Source organism: Microtus oregoni, unplaced genomic scaffold (genome assembly GCF_018167655.1).
Source record: "Microtus oregoni isolate MIOR12 unplaced genomic scaffold, Mior012 000037F_ref0000500, whole genome shotgun sequence".
In the NCBI taxonomy this organism is placed as follows: domain Eukaryota; kingdom Metazoa; phylum Chordata; class Mammalia; order Rodentia; family Cricetidae; genus Microtus; species Microtus oregoni.
Window position 1 is genome coordinate 22,342,819 of NW_024543096.1, and position 21,166 is coordinate 22,363,984.

At 44.9% G+C, this 21,166-nt stretch overlaps 1 protein-coding gene across 2 annotated transcripts in view; it reads left to right on the top strand.

Moving 5' to 3' along the window:
* Positions 1-20,900: 20,900 nt before the first annotated feature.
* The window catches only part of Nostrin (nitric oxide synthase trafficking), a 50,289-nt gene continuing 50,023 nt past the window's right edge, over positions 20,901-21,166 (top strand). For both annotated transcript variants that reach the window (XM_041631682.1, XM_041631683.1), the window contains exon 1: positions 20,901-21,016. In XM_041631682.1, coding sequence (XP_041487616.1) covers positions 20,990-21,016 — 27 coding nt within the window. In that variant the 5' untranslated portion in view covers positions 20,901-20,989. The remainder of the gene's footprint in view (positions 21,017-21,166) is intronic.

The following is a 21,166-nucleotide window of genomic DNA, read 5'->3' on the forward strand; positions in this document are numbered from 1 at the left end:
TGGGTTGGGTTATGTCGGGGCACAGCCATTCAGCCGTTTCTTATAATTCTCCAAGCCATTGTGATCCCTGAGAACTGTGTTATAGCATCATGTGATGTGCTAAAATGTCTCAAAATTTAGGGTGCAAAAACTTCTGTTTAAAAATCTTACATAACTCTCCATTCTGGAATCCTCATTTATAGAGAAAGCTATCTACATAGATCAGATGATGCTGACATTTTCCTAATTGTGAAGGCGACACTGATAATTAATCCCCAAAGCTGCCCATCTCTATACGTGTGTCTCGAACATCTTGGCCAACACATCTTCTTGGGGTCTGGGCTCCCTATCACTAGACCTTTTCCCCTCCTTTGCCTCCACTGAGGGATTCTGCCTTTTCCACGCTACTCTTCCATCTGTGCTTACATCATCTTAAAAGGCATAAAGTGGCACCACAATGCATCTAGACACCACCAAAAATCAAAAATAGCCCCACTAAAAACAAAATATTAGAAATGTAGCGATCATGTTGATCTGATCCATTAAGTTATTCTAGAGACATCAATCACCAAAATTTCCCTGAAACACAAAAACAAACTATAAGAAAATACATCCATTGGGAAGTTATGAACTCTTCCAGTTCTAAAGAGGCTAATCCAATACTAGGAATATGTTCTCCATTGGCCAAAATGCAACTTGGTTTTCCCCAAACCCCATCTTGCTAGGACAGTCACATCAAACCTGGGCATATATGTGATTTCTGCTTCCTGAATCACTGTCTACCAATCTTGCCCTCCCTTCAACCAGAAGAGTAGCAGCAATGTCAGCAACGCTCGAAGGAGGCACAGTGACAAAGGACCTGCTGGAGTTCTGGTGCGCCTCAGAACCCATCATTGTGCTGCTTGAAATCTGGGCATCTGTAGTTTTTGGTTATCCCCAAAGACTGAAGCATGAAAACTTGAGTCATGGCTTGGGTAGGAAATGCTTCTCTCGGGCTCGATTCCCTTATAGTGCTTCCGTTTTGGTGGGTGGGATATAGACGAAGGAAGTGACTCTCTCTAAGAGCAAGCTCTTTAAGGTTACACCTCATTCCCAGTCTCCTCCCTCTTTGCTTCCTTTTTGCCATGAAGTAACAACCTCACAGGTGTTCCTGCTGCCGTGGTGTTCTTCCCAGGTTCACGGTGTCAGACAAGCACACTCGGAACCCTCCGAGACCATGAGCCAAAATAAAATCCTCCTCCTTTAAGTGCTTGTCCAATATTTTTGTCACAGTACTATTAAAGTAATTAATACAAACTATATGATTCCTACGCGTTGAAACTTTAAAGTTTCATAAAGCTTATATAAGAGAAAGCCATGAGTCATTGTGGGTGGATAAGTTGAAGAACCGAGGAAATGAATATTTTTAGACGTGCAAGCTGATTTGCCAGATAAATCAAGGTAGATAAGACACCTTACCTAGCAAGTATGAAAAGACATTTTCTCCCCTGGGCTGGTAAGAGTGAGTGAATAATATAGAGGAAAGGGCATGCTGTGAGAGCTAGAAACCTGGTTGGGGAGAAAGTATCCTTTTGTCTCTGCCACCCATTGGCTGAACTCAACCAGAATGCTACCCTGCAGAGCTCAGGAGATGCACACTGCAGGACTGAGCACCTCACCGCACCCGGCAAAGCGAAGATCAGGTCCAGCAAACAGTACACAGCATCAGGCCAGGACCTCTGGCTTCAGCCAGGACCTGGCACATCACAGAGCACAGTGTTGCAGAAGCATCAGTCAGTACCAAAAGAAAACGTACCCAGTTAGGATGGAGCTGGTAGGTCGTGAGCTACCGGCAGTGAAAACTGTTAGGGAACAAGAGCAAAGAGATAAAGGAGAAAACATGTTGATTCCCACTGCATAAAGAGTCAGGGTTTTCCATTGTGAGCCCCCATTTTCCTTACTGGTATAGTGGGTACAGAAGCCAAAAGGGTGATTTGGCTTTGGAGTGATTCAAGATGGGCGCTAAAACAGTGGCTAAAACCAAGTTGAGGGGAGCTAGAGAAAGATAGTCCTGAAAGGGAGATAATGCATAGGCTAGAATTATGGCCTGAAAATGCAGCGAGAAGGTCTAAGCTCCAACACCCACGGCCAAGGTGTTCTTAAGGCATAATGGGAAACAGCCATGAGATGGCTCGGTAAGCTAGTGCTCAGGTTCCTGGCTGTGTCATCCAACCATTCCAAAATACGGTTCCGCGGGATGCCTCCGATTGTTGCTGAGAATGAAGATAGGATTGGAACTAAGATAGATACGGTCGCCTTCCAGGGAACATATAATCTAGGAAGGAAAAACAAGCAGATAATGCGACAAGAAGCTTCACAGGAAACGTCAACATGAAAATGGGAAATTAAAACAGCAGGCTCGAGCCAGGTGGTGGTGGCCCACACCTTTAATCCCAGAGAGAGGCAGGTCTCTGTGCTCACAGACTAGCCTGGTCTACAGAGTGAGTTCTAGGACAGCCAGACCTGTTACAAAGAGAAAAATAATAACAATAATAATAATTATTATTATTAATCTGTTAATAATTAATGATTAATATTAATTAACCTGTTTCTAATAATAATAATAAAAGTAGCATGTTCTCCGGAGTCATCCAGCGGTCACTCTCCTTGGTATTGACGCCAAAGGGTAAATTTACGGACGCAAAGTCTTGTACACAGACGTTCATAGTAAAAGCTTCATTCACAACTTCTCGGCCTTGGAAACAACAAAGTGTCCTTTAGCAGATGACTGGACAGCTAAACTAAACTCAGCTACATCCAGAAGATTATTGAAAAATTATTCAGTGCTATAAAGAAGCGAGCTATTTACCCATCCATGGGGGGGGGGGGGGACATGGAAGTAGCTTAAGTACTTGTTGCTAAATGGAAATCGCCAATCATAAAAGGTTAGATACTGCATCATCCCAAAGGAGCTGACGTTCTGGAGAGAAAAGCACAGCTGTGGCAATTGAAGAACGAGGACTTATTGGCAGCTGGTGGCTGTTAGGGGCAGGAGAGGCAAGTTTTCTTCAGATGGGGCCCCTAACTGGGTAGCTGTGGTCCAGTAGATGGATCTGCACCCATGCTCATGCTGGCAGCATTAAGTGGTTTTAAAAAGAAAGCACATGAACCGGGCAGTGGTGGCGCACGCCTTTAATCCCAGCACTCGGGAGGCAGAGGCAGGCGGATCTCTGTGAGTTCGAGACCAGTCTGGTCTACAAAGTGAGTTCCAGGACAGGCTCCAGGCTCCAAAGCTATGGAGAAATGCTGTCTTGAAAATGCACCCCCCCAAAAAAAAAAGAAAAGAAGAAAGGAGGGGGAGGAAGGGAGGGAGAGAGAGAGAGAGAAAGAAGCACAAAAGCACATAGAATTGGGAAGAAAAGGTACTTCTGCTGCTGCTGCTGGTGGTGGTTGTGGAGGGAAGAGAATGAAGAATGACTGATCGAAACATTGTATTTATTCTGAAATTCTCACATGCACACATGCACACACACAATTTTAAAAGATTGGAACACAGACACCCATACGTAGAAGACACAGTTGAAAGGTCCCCTGGAGGCCAACATGATGACTTCAGAAGAAATCAAGCTCCATGACACCTGCACCTGGGAGTTCAAGGACAAAACAAATCTCTACACTCGATTTTAGCTAAAAGTCGGAGAAGGGATAGCAAAGGGAGTCTCAGTACTTACGTTCTACCTGCCTGGTCCCTTTGTTTGCATTTAATAGACTTGTTCTTTTATTTAATGACTTTGGCTCACAGAGAAATGGGGTGAGAGGTACAGCAACATCCTTGCACACTCCTGGCCTACTCATGCGCTGCCTCCCCTGTTGCGGACGTGTCACAGCAAGTCCTCATGCATTGCAGTTGGTGGCCCTGTCGCTCCAGGTCCATCTTCAGTTCAGGATTATTCTGTGAGGTCAGAGAAATGCCCAGCAACATATATCCAACATTACGGAGTCACGGAGAGAGTTACACTACCCTAAAAAATTTTCTATGCTCTTCCTGGCTATTCTTCCCTCGTTTGCACCCCTTGATTTTTTTTTACTTGAGAATTTCAACTTGTCTGGTGTCCTGTTCTACCGCTTTCTACGTGGCCAATCTCTCCCTGAACCTAGAGCTAGGCTGCTGTGGCCAGCAAATCCCAGTGGTCCTCCTGACTCGGGCCCCACACAGTGCTGGGGTAACAAATATGTCCATCACCATGCCCAGCTTTTCACAGTGGGTGCTGGACGCAGATCCTCATTCTTGTTCAACACCTTCTCTCACTCAGTGAGCCATTTCCCCAGCCCCTAGACTCTGTTACAAGGGCACTGTTCATATCTGACTGGCGTTCAACTATATGTCCTTATTTATCTTAGTCACCTCTTTAAAGGCTATATGCCCAATAGTGTCAGATCCTGAGTGCCACAAGATGAATTTGGGGCCTTTAATGCAAGGTCTTTTCTCATGTGATGCTGAGGCAGGAGCTGTTCAGGCAGTACAAGCCTGAGCCACAACACCTCCAAAGTAGGAATATCTATGAGCTATAGGACTAGTAGGAAGGCCAACATGGATGGGGAATAACTCATGGGAAAGTTAGGGGGAAGAGATCACATAGGGCCTTTGTGGAGAAGGGTGATTTGGGTAAGAATAATTGAAAGCACTTAAAGGATTTGAGGAGTAGCATGGTCTGGTTGGTTGTCATCTTTTAAAACATGGGCTAGCCAGGCAGTGGTGGTACAAAGCTTTAATCCCAGCACTCTGGAGGCAGAAGCAGGCGGATCTCTGTGAATTCAAGGCCAGCCTGGTCTACAAGAGCTAGTTCCAGGACAGCCAGGGCTGTTACACAGAGAAACCCTGTCTCTAAAAACCAAAAAATAAAAATAAAATAAAATAAAATAAAATATGGGCTAACCATTCCCATCACAGCCATGATCAGAAAAGTCCTCCAAAGCCCCATGTAGCAGTGGTGTCTGCACACGTGTGGCAGACATCAGTGATGGTAACACACAGGGCCATGAGCACATAGCCACTGGCAGAAATAAAGAAAAGCATTCCCAAAGATCCAAGAAAAAGAAATCTTCATGATAGGTGAACAGTCTGACTTTCCGGATACTGAGATCCAGGCAGGAAAAGCTCCAGCTTGTTAAGAAAAGCGGTTTGGAAAGCGGGCAGAGGAGAAGTGCAGATACCCTGGGTGCGGGCAGCAGGGGAGCGCAGACATCCTGGGCACAAGCAGAGGGGGAGTGCAGATACCCTGGGCACCAGCCCATGAGTCGTTCTTCTTCATTACTGTCCTGAGCACCTTCCTTTTGTGCAGTTCAGAGGCACCTAGCAGACTGTGAACTGATGGATGAGAGCAATTTCCAAAGAGCCTCTCCGGATAAGTCAGGGCGCCAAAGAGGACAATTCCTGCTGTTTGTGGATTCCCTGACAGCTGACTGCATGCAAATGAGCCTGCTCTGGTCAGCATCACACATTGCACAGGCAGGGGGAAGAAGGGACAATAAATCACTCAGTGTTTTGTTTTGTTTGTTTGTGCACTGTGTGTCAGATATTAGGTACCACCAGTTGTAAACTATCTCCACTAAACCATCCTAAAAAATTGAATCTGGTTATTGCTACTAGTTAGGCTCCATAAAGTTAGCACCAACGCCGACTTAGAAAAACGAAACCATTGTTCCTAGGAAACACACACATCCTGAGGCAGGGTCCTGCGAGACTTTATCAACCAGATAAACAAATGTAGTGTTAAAACATATAATATTAATGGATATTAAAATATCCTTGGCTCATTAACATCAAACTCACAGACAGCAATACCTATACAGGCAGAAACTATGCCTTGAAGTTAAAAAGCATCCCCATAACGAGCAAGCCAGAGCGACTGGATCCCAGAGCTGGGTGATTTCAGAGCTGGTGTACATCCATCTAGGCTCATCCCACTGCTTTTAATGGCTGCGGCTGATTCTGAAGCCAGGAGTTCCTATTGCAGCTGAATTTGCCAGCAGCTTCTTCTCGTATCCATTTCCTTCATTTTCCCTACAGATCTTTGATCCCCCCCCCCGTACTTTTCATCTCTAATCCTCATAGTCAACAGTCGTTAGTGTGCTCAACTGCATCAGAAGCCCTTCTTGAGAACCTTCATGACGTCCAGTATCTCAGGATGTCGGTTTTTACTGCGATTTCCAAAAGAGGCCACAGGCTTATAAGACACCTTGAGTGGGAAGTTCTGGATCGTAGCTGCCGGGGGCGGGAGGCGGGGAGGTATCCAAGGGCTGTGAAGGGTGAAATGAGTTAGCCAAGCCACGCAGCAAATCAAGCAGTGGAGCTGGGATTACAACTCAGGTCTCCTGCGTCTTAGGTTTGTTTACAAGCACCCACAGAACTACTAGTGACTCCACAGAGTAGATAATCTGGTGGCCAGTTGTGACAAATTCAGTTCTAGAGTGGATTATGGGGGATCGCTGGCCTGCCTGGGTGAGTAGAGAACTGGAACAAATACGTTTGTGGGGGGGGGGTCAAATAGAGCTAGATACTACAATAAGTAAAGCAAGGTGTACAAGAAATGCCCGGATATGAGGGTGAGAAGACATGAAGAAATTGTTACAGTTGGATACATTTTTATGAAATGTTTCTCTGTTTGGTTGGTTCATTTCTAATACAAGTTATCTTGTTTTCCTAGTAGTTGACTTTTCGTTGACAGGTGAATAGCATAGATACTTAAAATAACAACTTGAACTATAAAGAGCAAAAGAAATCCCATATACAGAGGGCTAAACTCAGTTGTTGTTTTTTTAACCTAAGGCATCATTCTAATCCCCGAAATATGCATCTCCTTCCTCAGCTTACCCCTGGAAGCCTACAGAGACTAAGCATGCCAGCACACATCCCGGAAGGAGCCAGAGCAGTATTAGGCAAGGTCACATGGTTTGGGAAAGAAAGAAACCATATGTGGGGGCTGGAAAGATGACTCTGTGGTTCAGAGCTACTCTTGAAGATGACCCAGGTTGTATTCCCAGCATCAGGGCTTCCAAACAGGGCATCTAATGCCTTCTTCTGCCCCCTTCATGGGTACTAAGACTACATTGGTTCACTCATATCCATAAAATAAAACAAAAAAAAATCTCTAGAAAATTAGTTGCTACATGCATTGAACACCAGGTCTCTGTGAGATATTATGGTGTGTTGAAGAGGTCCTTAATCTAACTGGAGATGGAGGCACAAACAGTAGTTATTTTAGCAGCCCAAGATAACACTGAGAGAAATAATGCCTATTCTACTTTGTAGATCAAACTAAATGATAAAAGTAAATAGCTTTTTAAAATAGCAGTTATTTATTCCATGGATATAACATATCATCATTCTTATAGCACAGAGAGCGTAAGATGGATATAAAAGTTCAGGGGAGAGATTGCTTTGGGGTGAGATAAGGAAAACTTCAAGTGGAAAACCTGGAGGAATGGATAGGGTTTGCATGCATCCAATGAACAGAGAAAGGTTTACCACAAAGGGAATGAGATGCAGAGATGCATCCTCCTGGTCCCTCAGGTGACAGCCACCTGACCTTCACCTGGACATCAATCCTCTTCCCTCCCCATAGCCTCCTTCTATAAGTCAGTCTAGCCTACTGTCCCACAGTGAGCCACGGTCACATCTCCAGCCCTTTGATCCGCCTGGAAGGCTTTTCCTGGCTGTTTCTTCCTATGGCTCTTACCTGCACCTCCAACCTCTTAAAACTTGGAAAGATGTGACTGTTTTATCTGCCACATCCTCACCGACTGTAAGCCTCCTGAAGGCAAAGGCTTCTCTATACTTCAGGATCCCCCTCATCCTGGGGATGATGTCCATTATATCACTGGGGATCGATGAATGCTTTAAGATGACAGATGCATTCCCAAATATGGGAGCTTTGAAAGTGTGATTTAGGAGAGAGAGGAAGTGAGTTGATTTTTACAGATTTAACTAAAGGTAATAACAATCTATTTGTGCATAAATATCCATGAAATGGTGATAATATGGGAATGAAACTAGGTGCTGTTATTATTTCTACTTTTTCTGAATAAAGAAAATAAAACATAGAAAGACAAGAATCCTCTTATACTCTACTTAAGGATTGGTGATTGTATATAACTCCGTCCAAGTTCTGAGCCACCTCTGTGCTGCCTACTGGAGCAGAAGCTTCTAAAAAGACCCATGATATGAGGACACAGGAGGCTCTACAAAGCAGCCAAGAAAATGTGATAATGAAGATAAAGGGACTGGAAGAATAGTATTTGCCTGGCATGGTGTTCAGGGCCCTGGGGTCAATCTCTAGCAACACAAAGAAAGACTTTTAAGGATGCTAGCCATAGTTATCACCTTCCCTTTCCTCTTCATCTCTTCCACCCAATTCTGTTTCTTCCTAAATTATTCAGTCTGAAAACCTCAGAGCACAGAGCACTGTTTCTGTCTGTGCCCAGTCATGGAGTCATGGTGGCCCAATGTAGGGTATTGGGGGCCAAGTAAGGCATGAATGCAAGGAGAACCAGGCTTAAACTGAAGTGGTTTTCCACACAGGTGAGGGGGCCACTCACAAGGTAGGAAAGCCCAAGCCAGATAAGGAGACAGTCCCTGCATAGCCTAGAACCAGAGATCAGAGCTTGGCTGTCAGAATGGGTACAATGGAAGACTGGTTACATAGAGGAAAATTGATCAAATGCAGAAGTGTATTAAAACTAATGGAGGTGAGGTTCTTACTTATAGAAACAAAATTACCCATGGAGGGGAGGGGTAGAGTAAAGGAACTTAGTTAAGTTGAATTGAAAGTGTAGGTATCTGTTTATGGCTTTTAATATATAGATATGATGTCAAAATAAACCTATCTGTACTCTGTATGTATGTATGTATATATACCATATATGTGCATATATATATATATATATATATATATATATATATATACCGTGTGTGTGTGTGTGTGTGTGTGTGTGTGTACCTTAGGCCCTGGAATCATTGAGTCTTCAGTAGCTCCTCCTGAATAAACCCACCACTCAGCAACATAGCTATTCAACTTCTCAAATCTATTCTCCACCAAAAAGAATCAACATTCCATCATCTTCATTACTCTAAACTTTATTTTAAAATAAACTTCCAAATGAAATAAACATCACACCCCAAAATTAAGCAGACCCGTAGTCTCTACATTTCCACAAACATCTATGCAGTTAGAGCAGGCATTCTGCAAGACTGGAGAGATGGCTCAGCCGTTACGGGCACTTGCTGCTCTTGCAGAGGTCCCAGTTTGGATTCCCGGCATCCACATCAAGGCTCACAGCATCTATAACCCCAGTTCCAGGACATCTGATGTCCTCTGCAGGCACCAAGCACATATGAGCAGGCAAAGCATTCAGACACAAAATGAACAATTAAAAAAAAAAAAAAGACGAGCCATTCTGCAGCTGTGATGCTTCACCTTGGATTTTACATGTTGAACATCACATGCTTCCTTGCATGCTTATCCAAGCCCCCCCCCCAATGAAAAATTCATGCACAATTAGGACTAGGACAGCAAGTTGCTCTCATTCTCCATAACCCGTGTCTATTTCCTGCAACATGTCCTTCCTCGTGCCCTAATATTTAGTCCCAAAGACAGAGCTGAGTCAGTCTGGGCTGTGGCAGTGCTGGCTGGGTTTGTAATAAACTGTGAGTCAAAAACCTAACAGGTACTGAGGGAAGGCTAGGGTGCTATTAACACGCGGAACCAATGTGAAGAGGCTCTCCCCAGCAAAACTGAGAATGTTTTGTCAAACAGGATAGATTAATGATGCATTGACTGAAATAGAAAAGTATTGCTTTAAATAATATAAATTAGTAAGCTAACTGAAAATTCGATGAAGAGCAAGATATTTGCCTAATTTCAAGGCACATCTCACCAAAATATTCACTAACTGCAAAGATTAAAGCAGTGACGGAAGAGTAACGAAGCCAGACTGGCACCATTTGGATCCGGTAAACAGCATCAGCACCGTGACACCGACTCATTCAGAGGGCTGCAGTGTCAGCACAGCGCTTCTTCCCAAAGCTCTGCGTCTGTGGTGTTCCTGGCAAGCATGCAGAGCCATCTCCTAAGCAGGAGTAAACATCAGATACACCCAGTTTGAAAGACGTTTTATAAAGTAATTAATTAACTAGTATTCTTCGCCCCTTCCCCATCACCCTGTGTGTGTGTGAGCACGCATGTGCATGCGTGCACTCACATACACACATGAGTATCTGTGTACGTCTGTGTGCACACATGCGTCTGTATGTGTATGTGTGCGCTCCTACGTTTGCAAGTGTGTGTGCGCACTCACCCAGGCACATAAATATCTGTGAGTATCTGTGTGTAAGCATGCATATGTATGTATATGCATGTGTGTGCTCCCACGTTTGCGAGTGTGTTTGTGTGTGTGTGTGTGTGTGTGTGTGTGTGTGCTTAGTATCAAACACAGCCCTTGAACATGCTAGGCAAGCCTGCTTCCCCTGAGCTACACACAGTGCCACGCCCAGCTGGTAATCTTCAAATCAATCAGAGGAACAAAAGCCTCAAAAACTGGAGAAATCTACCAGAAAGAGATGACAGGAACAGGGCTGCTGAATGCAAGGCTTGGTACCAAACAGGCCTCTGTTGCTATGGAGAACATTAGTACCAAAAAAAAAAAAAGGAATAAAAACGGACGGTGGTAATGTATCAATTTTAATTTTCCATTTGAGATGGCTGTTTGTGGTTGCCTCCGGGAGCAACTTCACTCACAGGAAATACATACTAAAATAACAGAGCATTCCAGACATTTGATTAGCAATTTATTCCAGAAAAAAGAACCCATAACTGTACTGAACTTGCAATTTGCCTGTCATGTTATGATTATCTTAATCAATATGTAAATTTAATTCTATTAATGTTTTAAGTGATGTTTACAGATATTTGGAGGCAGCAATTTCTATATTGTAAAGTGAGAATGTGGTCATTTTGGTTTGTGGGTTTTTGTTGGTTTGCAGCTGCTGTTTTGAAGGTGTTTTCTTTGGTTCACGGTTCAGAGGTTTCCGTGTGCGCCATGAGCTGGTCACGTGTTTCTGGTCCGATGGCAGCAGCCTGCAGCATGAAACAAGGACATGCAACCCACTTCTCCAAGGCCCCTTGGAAACTATGTACCCTGTGGCTACCACGAGTCTTGGAGATCTTGCGGGTATCATTCCACAGGGCCAGTCCCTTCACCAGCTCCAGCGGGTCCTAGATGGGGTAGATGTGAAGGTGGGTCAACCCAAGGCCTGGTTGTGGGCTCGGATAATAGCGAAGCTGGTCAGACAGGGCCCCTGGGGCCACCCTTCTCGGGCAGGTAGGTAAAGTCAGCTCCCCTACATATATGTCCTCAGGGTTGGATGCCCTGGTCTGTGGTGAGAGGTGGGGGTCATCTCATCAGCGTGCAGGGGCCAGCGCTTTGCTGTAGTGCCCAAGGAGAGGCAAGGTCAGCTTTCCCAGGACCAGCAAAGGCATGGACAGCTCAGCATGGCCCTCTAATTTCATCTCTCACAGTTCCTTGGGCCTCCAGAGGTGACATAGGCCACAGACATCCACACAGACCCCAGCTGGAACTGGAGCACAGACCCAGAGGTGGCTCTTGGCAGCAGCTTGGACCCAGTAAGCATCCTGGCTCTGGTGGAAGGACTGGCAGAAACCAGAGGCCTTGAACCACACCAGTGACTCCCTGCAATAGACATTTGCCAGTAAAACTGATGGAGAAAAGAGGTTTGCTATATATGACACACTGAAGCCTCCTTTGCCACCAGGTCAAACAAAGAGGTGTTAGAGAAGCAGGAAAGAAGAAGCAAAGAGATTTTTCTGTTGTTGTGTTTTTTGTTTCTGTGTTTGTTTGCTTGCTTTGATGTGTTTCCTTATGGCAGGGATGAGGGGAGGATGGGGGAACCAGGAGATGAACGGAATTGGGGTGCATGATGTGAAACTCCCAAAGAGTCAATAAAGAAATTATTTTTAAAAAAAGAAAAGAAAAAGAAAACTGTGTACCCAAGGCATTCTCAATAGATTTGCAGTTTTCAAGAGATAACAACACATGTTCTGCTATGCAAACACTATTAGCGTGTGCTTTCCAAGCACCTGCAGGCCCATTGTCTCCTCCCACGATTCTGTCTCTCTCCTCTTCCTTCCCTCAGCCACGCCGTGTAGCTGGAAGTTGCAGCACATTCCCGGAATGATCTCTCCTAGTATCTATCGCAAATTAATATACCCCCCTCCTTTAGACTGTGTTCTTTGAAATGGGGAGTTATAGTACTAGCATCTCTGTCTCCTTCATAAGGGCTGAGACGAACAAATGGGGCTTTGAGGTCCAGGAATGCGTGAAAGAGCAAACCCGTACCATTGAGGCATAGACCTTCAAAATGCCGCTGAGAAGCAAATTAAGGACTGTGAGAGGTCCTTCTGTATATGTATTGTTTTTATTGGTTAATGAATAAAGCTGTTTTGACCAGTGGCTTAGCAGAATAGAGCTAGAGGAGAAAAATAAACTGAATGCTGGGAGAAAGAAGGTGGAGTTGAAGAGAAAGTGACTTCTTATGAAGTGGTTAGAGACAGAAAACTTAGCTTGTACAATTTTTAAATTCACGGTGTGTTCTAGTTTTCTTCCTGTTGGTGTGACTAAAACACTGATCCAAAGCAGTTTGGGGATGGAAGCGGTTATACCATCCTACACGTTACAGTCCGTCATCAAAGGAAGCCGCAGCCGGAACTGAGCTTGAAGCAGTAACCCTGGAGGAATGCTACTTCCTAGTTTGTTTCTCCTGCTTGTGCACAGCCATCTTTCTTAGACAACCCAGGACTGGTGGGAGAATTGTCTCTATTCTGTCAATTATGTTTTAAATAAATGCTGACTGGCCAATAGCCACGCAGGAAGTATAGGCGGGACAACCAGACAGGAAGTAGAGGCAGGACAATGAGAACAGGAGAATTCTGGGAAGGAGGAAGCCCATTCCTCCCCAGTCCTGTCCAGACACAGAAGAAGGAAGATGTGACCTACCCCACTGAAAAAGGCACCAAGCCATGTGGCTAACATATACTAGAATAATGGGCTAATATAAGTTATAAGAGTTAATAAGAAGCCTGAGCTAATGGGCCAATTAGTTTATAACTTATGTAGACCTCTGTGTGATTTTCTTTGGGGTAAAACGGCTGTGGGACCTGGTGGGAGGAGAGACCAGGCAGGACAGAAACCTTAGTAACCACAGGACCACCTGCCCAACCAGGGATGGCACCACTCAGAGGGGGCTAAGCCCTCTGCCATCAAATATCGTTCAATGCAATGTCACATAGACATGCCCAGAGGCCAGTTTGTGATGGAGACAATTCTTCAATTGAGGTTTCCTTCTTCCAGATGTATAAAGTTGACAACCAAGATTAGCTATCAGACAGTGGAAACAGAACAAAGAAACATTCAGGTGCCTTCTGTGTTATAAACAAGGCTGACTTCACAACAACCATTACAATGCAAACCCAAGGCTTCTACTATGTCCTAAAGTCCTCATATGTGCTTTCTCATTGCACAAAAGGTTTTTCCTTTTTGTTATTATTATTGTTCTTCTCTCACAAGCTTGTAAGTGTTGGGCAAATATTCATTCTGTTTTGTTTTTAATTTATATTTGTTTTTAAATGTATGCATTCGGGCAAGGCTTCAGAAATGCTTTTCAGTTTTTGGAGAGATATGGAAAATAAGTAGACTAATCACTTCCTCATGCAGAGGCTAAAAATAAAAGGTAATTTAATCAGAATAAGATTGCTTCTACACTGCAGTATAAGGATGATGCAGGGTAGTGATGTCAAGCTCATCACACACTGTTCAAGATTCTCACACGTGCCTAATGGCTGCAGAGAACGTTCTGCTCCTCTGGTAACTCAACCAGGCCAAGGACTGGTGTCGTCCAGAATTTAGAAGGGTTATGTGGTCTTGGGAAGATGTCAAGGCATGCTACCATGCTTCCCCAAGTTCTCCTGGGAAGCACCTTGGGGAATGTTGTTCCACTGAAAGCCAGTTGGCCTACCCAGTCCAACCACTGAGTCCTGGCAGCATGGCCAGCTGCTCCTGCCCACTCACTCACCCATCAGTGACCACAGGCCAGCAGCCTGCATGAAGGCTCGCTGTCATCCTGTACATTTGTCCTGCTATGAATATAGTAAACATTCTAATTGTTCTTGGCAAGGTTTCCAGTATGCAGCTCATCTTAGACCCCCAGTCTTCCCAAACGTCTTCCCAACATTAGGCCTTTCCTTGCTTCATGCTTGGTCCTTTCCCTTCTTGTTTATAACTTTTTAAGCCAAAAAAAGAAAAAAGAAAGAAAAGAAAAACAAAACTCTGCAAGAAAGTTCTCTAAGTGGCCCCTGGGGACTCTAGTCAGTGGAGTGCTTCTCAGTTTCCTGCTTGTCCAGTTGTCCAGGCCAATTTTAATCTGTGTCAGAATCTCCCAAGTGCATTTCGCCATTTCTCATTTTAGACTTCCTGACTAGAAGGTCACACTTATCTTTCCTTTCAGGGTTTTGAACTCCTCAGTTTCCGGATAGCTAAGGATACAACCCTACTCACAAGTGACATCCCCTGCCTTGTCAGTGAAGAGGAACCAGCTATGGGGGTCACTTTCCCAGCACTGAATTCAATCAAATATGAGCAATTATTTCTAAGCATTTACTTGCTCCAGGTACTTGAATATAAAGATCTCATTTGCAGCATGGCGGGGAGACTATTAAACTGATAATCCAATGCAATGGGATAAATAAATCAAAGGAGGCACGTGCATTGGATACCAGTACCTCAAAGTGCTGTCTGAGAAAAGCCACACACACACTGGACTCTCTAAGTAAAAGTCAACCAGGCCAATGTAAATAAAGAGAAGTCTCCAGGCAGAAGGAAGAGCAGCTGCAAAAACCTAGAAGCATGAAGCGATGGCCCACGAGGTCACAGTTTCTTCCCTTATGAAAAGCTGAAATGAGGGGCTGGGGAGCTGGCTCCATAGCTAAGAGCGTTTGCTACTCTTGCAGAGGACCCAGGTTCAGGTCTCAGTGCCCACACCGGTAGGCCACAGCCTCGTGGTGATACACAGATGAATAGAAATGGGTTAATTTGCCGGGCAGTGGTGGCGCACGCCTTTAATCCCAGCACTCGGGAGGAAGAGGCAGGCGGATCTCTGTGAGTTCGAGGCCAGCCTGGTCTACAGAGCTAGTTCCAGGACAGGCTCCAAAGCTACAGAGAAACCCTGTCTCGAAATAAAACAAAAACAAAAACAAAAAAAAAAAGAAATTGGATGCTCACCTTACGAGACCTGGATAGAGGTGGGCGGTCCTTGGGCTTCCCACAGGTCAGGGAACCCTGATTGCTCTTCGAGCTGATGAGGGAGGGGGACTTGATCGGGGGAGGGAAATGGGAAGCGGTTGCGGGGAGGAGGCAGAAATCCTTAATAAATAAATAAATTAAAAAAATAAAATAAAAAGACGAAAGGGTTAGTTAATAAGAAGCCTGAGCTAATAGGCCAAACAGTGCTGTAATTAGTATAGTTCGATGTGATTATTCGGGTCTGAGTGTCCAGGAAACAAACAAACAGTCTCTACTTACACATCAGGTAACTTCCAACTCCCTATAACTCTCCTTCCAGGTCTCCTCTGGCCTCCATTCACACATGGTACACACACATACACTCAGACACACACATACACAAATAAACAAATCTTTAAAAGAGTGAACATAATTGTCATTCTTCTTAAAAACTTTTTGCCTGTTTCATTTGTTTCTAAAGTAACACATAGTTATTTCAAATGTTTAAATTATACAGAAGTATATGATCTAGTGAGTTAAGAGACTTTCAATCCAACACCTTCAGAGATAAACTGTAATCTCTCTATGGATATGCACCTAGACCAAGTTTCCTTATGTAAAGGTCAACCCAGAATCACGAATTGTACCATTTGTTTTTGTGTTCCAAGGTCATACGACGTCCTCATCTTTTGGACGCTTAGTACCTATTGTGAGAGTAAGTGGCATGTTGACCAAAACATGGAAGCACCAGAGTCAGAGAAAGTAGCCTCCCTTCCTGTGTGACCTTGAGGGAGTCACTTACCTGTTTCAGGCCTCAGTTCCCCTATGTACTCTAAGGATCAAAATAATACATATCTGCTCCCAATAATTGTTATAATTACCTTAAAATTAGCATTCTTTTCTTTGGGTATGTCTGTGTGTATATGTGTGAACATAGTGTGGCACATGTGTGTGGGGGGTGTGTCCAGGTCGGGAGGCATGAGCCTGTGTGAGTGCTGGAGGAGGCCAGAGGAAAAGTCAGGTGATCTGCTCTAGCACAGTCTCTCACTGAGCCTGGCCCTGTGCTACCACAGATAAGACCCCAACCCCCATCCCACCCGAGTTGTCCTACCTCAGATCCCACAGCACTGGGGTTACAGGCATACACAGACAATCCAGCTTTTTATGGGCGTCCTGGGACACAGGGTAACCCCTCTAAACATGAATTCCTCTTACCATGAGGTGTTCAACTAGGGCTCTATTGATATATTGATAATGTTTGGGTCACTCATAATGTATTACATGCTTTTGCTAGGAAGGGCTTTTTTTTGTTTTGTTTTTGTTTTTGTTTTTTGTTTTTTGTTTTTCAAGACAGGGTTTTTCTGTAGCTTTGAAGTCTGTCCTGGAACTAGCTCTTGTAGCCCAGGCTGGTCTTGAACTCACAGAGATCCCAGGGGGAATTGCCTTTACCCTTCACTATATTTGGGCTCCTGGTTTTTTTTTTTCCCCAGCTGAGTACTTAATAAATGTACAAAATGTAGCCAACTCCCCTTGAATGAGACACACGGTGTGGCAGACAGAGTCCTGTACAGTAGCTTCCATTATGTGTCCTTTGGTTTGGTTTCTGTAGACAAGGTTGCTGAGCACAGCTGAGAAAGAAGGAAGGAGCACCAAGCTTGAGTCAAACTGAAGACCTGAACTGGGAAGAAGCCAGGAAATGAATCCAGGCCAAAAGCATCCAGAGACATCCAGACAAAAGCATCCAACGTGAGCAGAGAGGTCAAAATGATGCCGAGACATTAGATTCTCCAGAAAGACTGTGATCAGCCTTCTCCGTGGAGATGCCTCGCTATCTGTACAGCTCTCATCAGCTGGGGCAACGAATGAGTCATGTTCACATTTACTCCAAAGCCATATGGCTCTCTGCCCATCTTGCTGACTCAGGGGTTCGTGCTCCAACTCCCAATGTCTCCTAGTCATCCCTAGGAGGCAGAGTCTGTGGCTTCCTCCTAAAGCCCAGAACACACTTACTTAGGTTGACCTGGCCTCCTTGTCAAGGTTGACCAGCCAGTCTCTGGCTCAGCTGATAGGAAACCCCAGAGAACCTGCTGTACCACTGCCCTCCACCACTCCCACCCCACACTCCTCCCCCCACCCCCACGAGACTCTCCACAGTAGCCTGTGAGGTCAGAGAGGAATGTCCTCTCCCAAAGCTGCAGGCAGCCCCCCTGGGGAATGTGTTCTTGTGTTTGTCTACCTATGCAAGGTCTGTGCTCTTGGCAAAAGCCTACCCCACTGAGTGCAGGAAGGGATGGAAGATAGAGAACAGCCATTCCCTCTTGTATTTTCTTCCTTTATCTCTCAAGACCCTGAGGAGCAAATATTGACCAGTCATTGCGATAGACTGAATGACAAGGTGGTTCCAGTTCCCAACGCCCTCTGTGTCTATGTCCTTTTGCCAAGGGACTTTCAGTTCACCGCCCTTGAATCTGGGTGGGCTCCATGGTGGCTTTGCTCAGGTAGGCATGGCTAACGTGACTGGGCAGCCAGTTGCGAGTCTGCGCCTCAGAAGCCCTTGAACTCCCACTAACACTCTATGCTCCTGTGATGTACCCTGGAACTGTAGGCTTGGGCTGCTGGTTAATAAGATACAGCCTCTGGCAACAGCCAGCCCAGCACCCCAGGAAAGCCGCTACACCAGAGATGCATCAAGGCCCTGCTCCTTGTGAGTGAGTCCAGGGAGAGCCTGGGAACTGACAGCTTACGTGAGGATTTGTCAATGAATCAATAGATTTTTTTTTCCTACATAATGTGTCCTGATTATGGTTTTCCCTCATTCTACTCCTCCCAACTCCTCACCACCTCCACCACCTCCCCTCCCACCTGGAACCATTCCCATTCTGTCTCTCATTAGAAAATAAACAGGAGCCCAGTGGTGACACAGGCCTTTAATCCCAGCACCTTAGAGGCAGAGGCCTGCAGACCTCTGAGTTTAAAACTAGCTGGTCCACAGAGTAAGTTCCAGGACAGTCAGCGCTATACAGAGAAAACTTGCCTCAAAAATTTTAAAGAAAAAAAAGCAGAAAAAAAAGAAGCAAGAAAGAGAAACAGACTTCTAAGGTGTAGTAATAAAATATAATAAGATAAAACAAAAGCTAACACATTAAATAGAACAAAACAAAGGAACAGAAGGAAAAGCCAAGAAACATAAACCCACTCATTCACACACTCAGGAATTCCATAAAAACACAAAACTGAAGCCATAATATATGCCCAAAGGACCTGTAGAGTATAAAGAAAAAAAACATAAATAAAATCAAGTCTTAACTATCAAAAGAACTGCTTTTCTTTGGTTCTTTGTCTTATGTTGGTATGCTTTATTCTATTCCAGTTTATTTTATTTTATTTTGTGATTATGTTTTTAGATACCTGTTTGTTTTCTGCTGAGAGAGAGAAAGAAAGAGTGTGGATATGGGTGAAAGGGGAGGTGGAGAGAATCTGAGAGGACTTGAGGGAGGGGAGATTGTAATCAGAATATACTGTATAAAAAAATCTATTTTCAATTAAAAATGAAAAAAATCAGGAAAATGAAATAGGAATACAGAGGTGATAACAAGCTGCCCCAGAACTTGAAACTCTGGCTCATCAAGTTTATGAAAACTCTGAAACTAAAGAAAACATGAATGGGAATGTGAGCTTCTTAATGCTGATCAGCTTCATCATGCTGAGGTATTCCGTACAAGTCCAGACTCCTGATGGCTACCCGGGCTGTAACCTCCAGTGTTGATGGCCGCCCAGGGCTGTGTCCTCCAATGATGATGGCCGCCCAGGGCCGTAACCCCCAGTAATGATGCCTGAACCGATGGAGAGAATTTCGACGGTATGTGAAGGGTGTCTCCTGACTCAGACTTCATTTCTTGGCTCCTGTAAACTCTCTTTTACTGTCTCCTCCTACACTGTTAACAGGTACCTTCTAGAGAGCCTGGACCCAAGAGGCAGATGAATGGAGGGGTGGCAGCTGGGCAGACATAGACAAGATGCCAGGAGTGTTTGAGGGAACTTTGTGGACAGAGCTACTACTACTGTCAAATGTCGCTCCACACTTGCCTGCCCACAAGTCAGAGCGAAGCTGCTCACGCCTTGCAAATGACCGTCACAAGCCTAGGGCCTGCCAATTAGAAAAGGTGTAGAAAAGCCGTGATAAAATAAGTCACTGATAAGAGATTTCTAGCTCTGTTCATCCTTTTGAGCAATGAAAGATAAGGCCAATCATAGGCTTAAATTGATAACCGAATGTTAGGAATATTTTCTAATAGAGCCTGTCCGCTGGCATAAAGGAATCCAATTAGACCAGATTAAACCAAATTAAATGCCTGAGTTTAATAGATGGTGGACTCCCAGGTGGCCATGGTGGCAGGGACCATGGCAGGGAGAAGACAGAGGGAAGGCACACAGGCAAACCCAAACCCAGCATTCCTTCTCTAGGCACTGCCTAAATACCCTGTGGGAGGGATCAGCGCTTGGCATCTGGGAGTTGGAGTCCGGACCAACACCTAGCCTCTTGGTTCTGCTGGGCTGAGAATGGGGATCTGGGTTCAATTAGGCCTGGAGAGGTGGCTCCTGAATGTCTTGCTTCCTAAGAATCTCTTTTGGACACTTCAGTGTTAACAGTTCTATAAGGCTTGTACTAGCTCTGAGTGGCTTGGGGCAGGAGAAATAGAGGTTTGGTACATCATATGTGTGTCGAGGGGGGGGGGTCTGGGTCATTAATTTACATATTAAAGTCAGGGCTCTGGGCAGATTTGACATTCCTGGGAATTAACCTCCGGTATTAGTTACTGTTCTCAATGCTTCAGCAAGATTCCTGACAAAGGCAGGGAGGAAGGGTTTATCTAGGCCCTGTAGTTTGAAGTACCATCCAGTCCATCACAGCAGGGAAAGGGGGGCGGGGGTTGGTCCTATTGCATCTGCAGTCAGGTCGCAGAGAGCTAACACGCTAGTGTTCCACTCATTCGTTTTTATTCAAGGGTAGGACCCAACTCATGGGAGGATGCTGCCCACATTTAGGGTGGGTCTTTTCACCTCAGTTAGCTCCTTCACAGGTAGGTTCAGAGGTTAGTCTCTTAGATGATTCTAGATCTCGTCAAGTTGAGAAAACCATTATACAGCTCCATCTGGATCCCAGTAGGATGCTATGTACTCACGCAAACCTTTTCCCATCATCTGGAGAGTGAAAAGCAGCTATGGCAATCACTTTTCTCCTATCTAGCATGTATAGTTTCCAAAGGTCAGAGCAACATAAAACACAGAAACTCTAAGCCATGACTGGACCAGCAAGCTGGAAAAATGTGAGCTCCCACCAGCATTTTGGACGTCCAGATCACGGGGGAATGCCACATAGCTTCTGGGCTTCTTCTCAAGGCTACACCTCAGGGCCTCAGTGTCCTGCCCTGTGAGTGTTTGCTGAACTGGTTCTCACCATCTCCCAGGGGCTCTTTTGACCCCAAGCTGTGCTTTGCTTTTTCAGGAAACAAACTGGATGAAAGTCCAGGGCTGGAACTTCCTCCTTGGTGTGTTTGACAAGGCCTGACGTACTCTAAGCCCTTTGAATCCCGGAAGTCCAGAACACACCCAATCTGATTGATTGCAGCGTCCAGAATGCTGTAGCGTAGCTAAAAGACAAAGCAAAGAGCATTTCAACATGAGGGACCCACTGACGGATTGCTCGGTGAGTAGACAAGTGTGGGGTGTGTGTGTGTGTGTGTGTGTGTGTGTGTGTGTGTGTGTGTGTGTTTAATGGCAGAGAAATTCGAGACAATCAGAAACTAGGCATGTTTAGATGTTGGCAAAGGTACAAAAAAGTCTGTAGTTTTTCTTC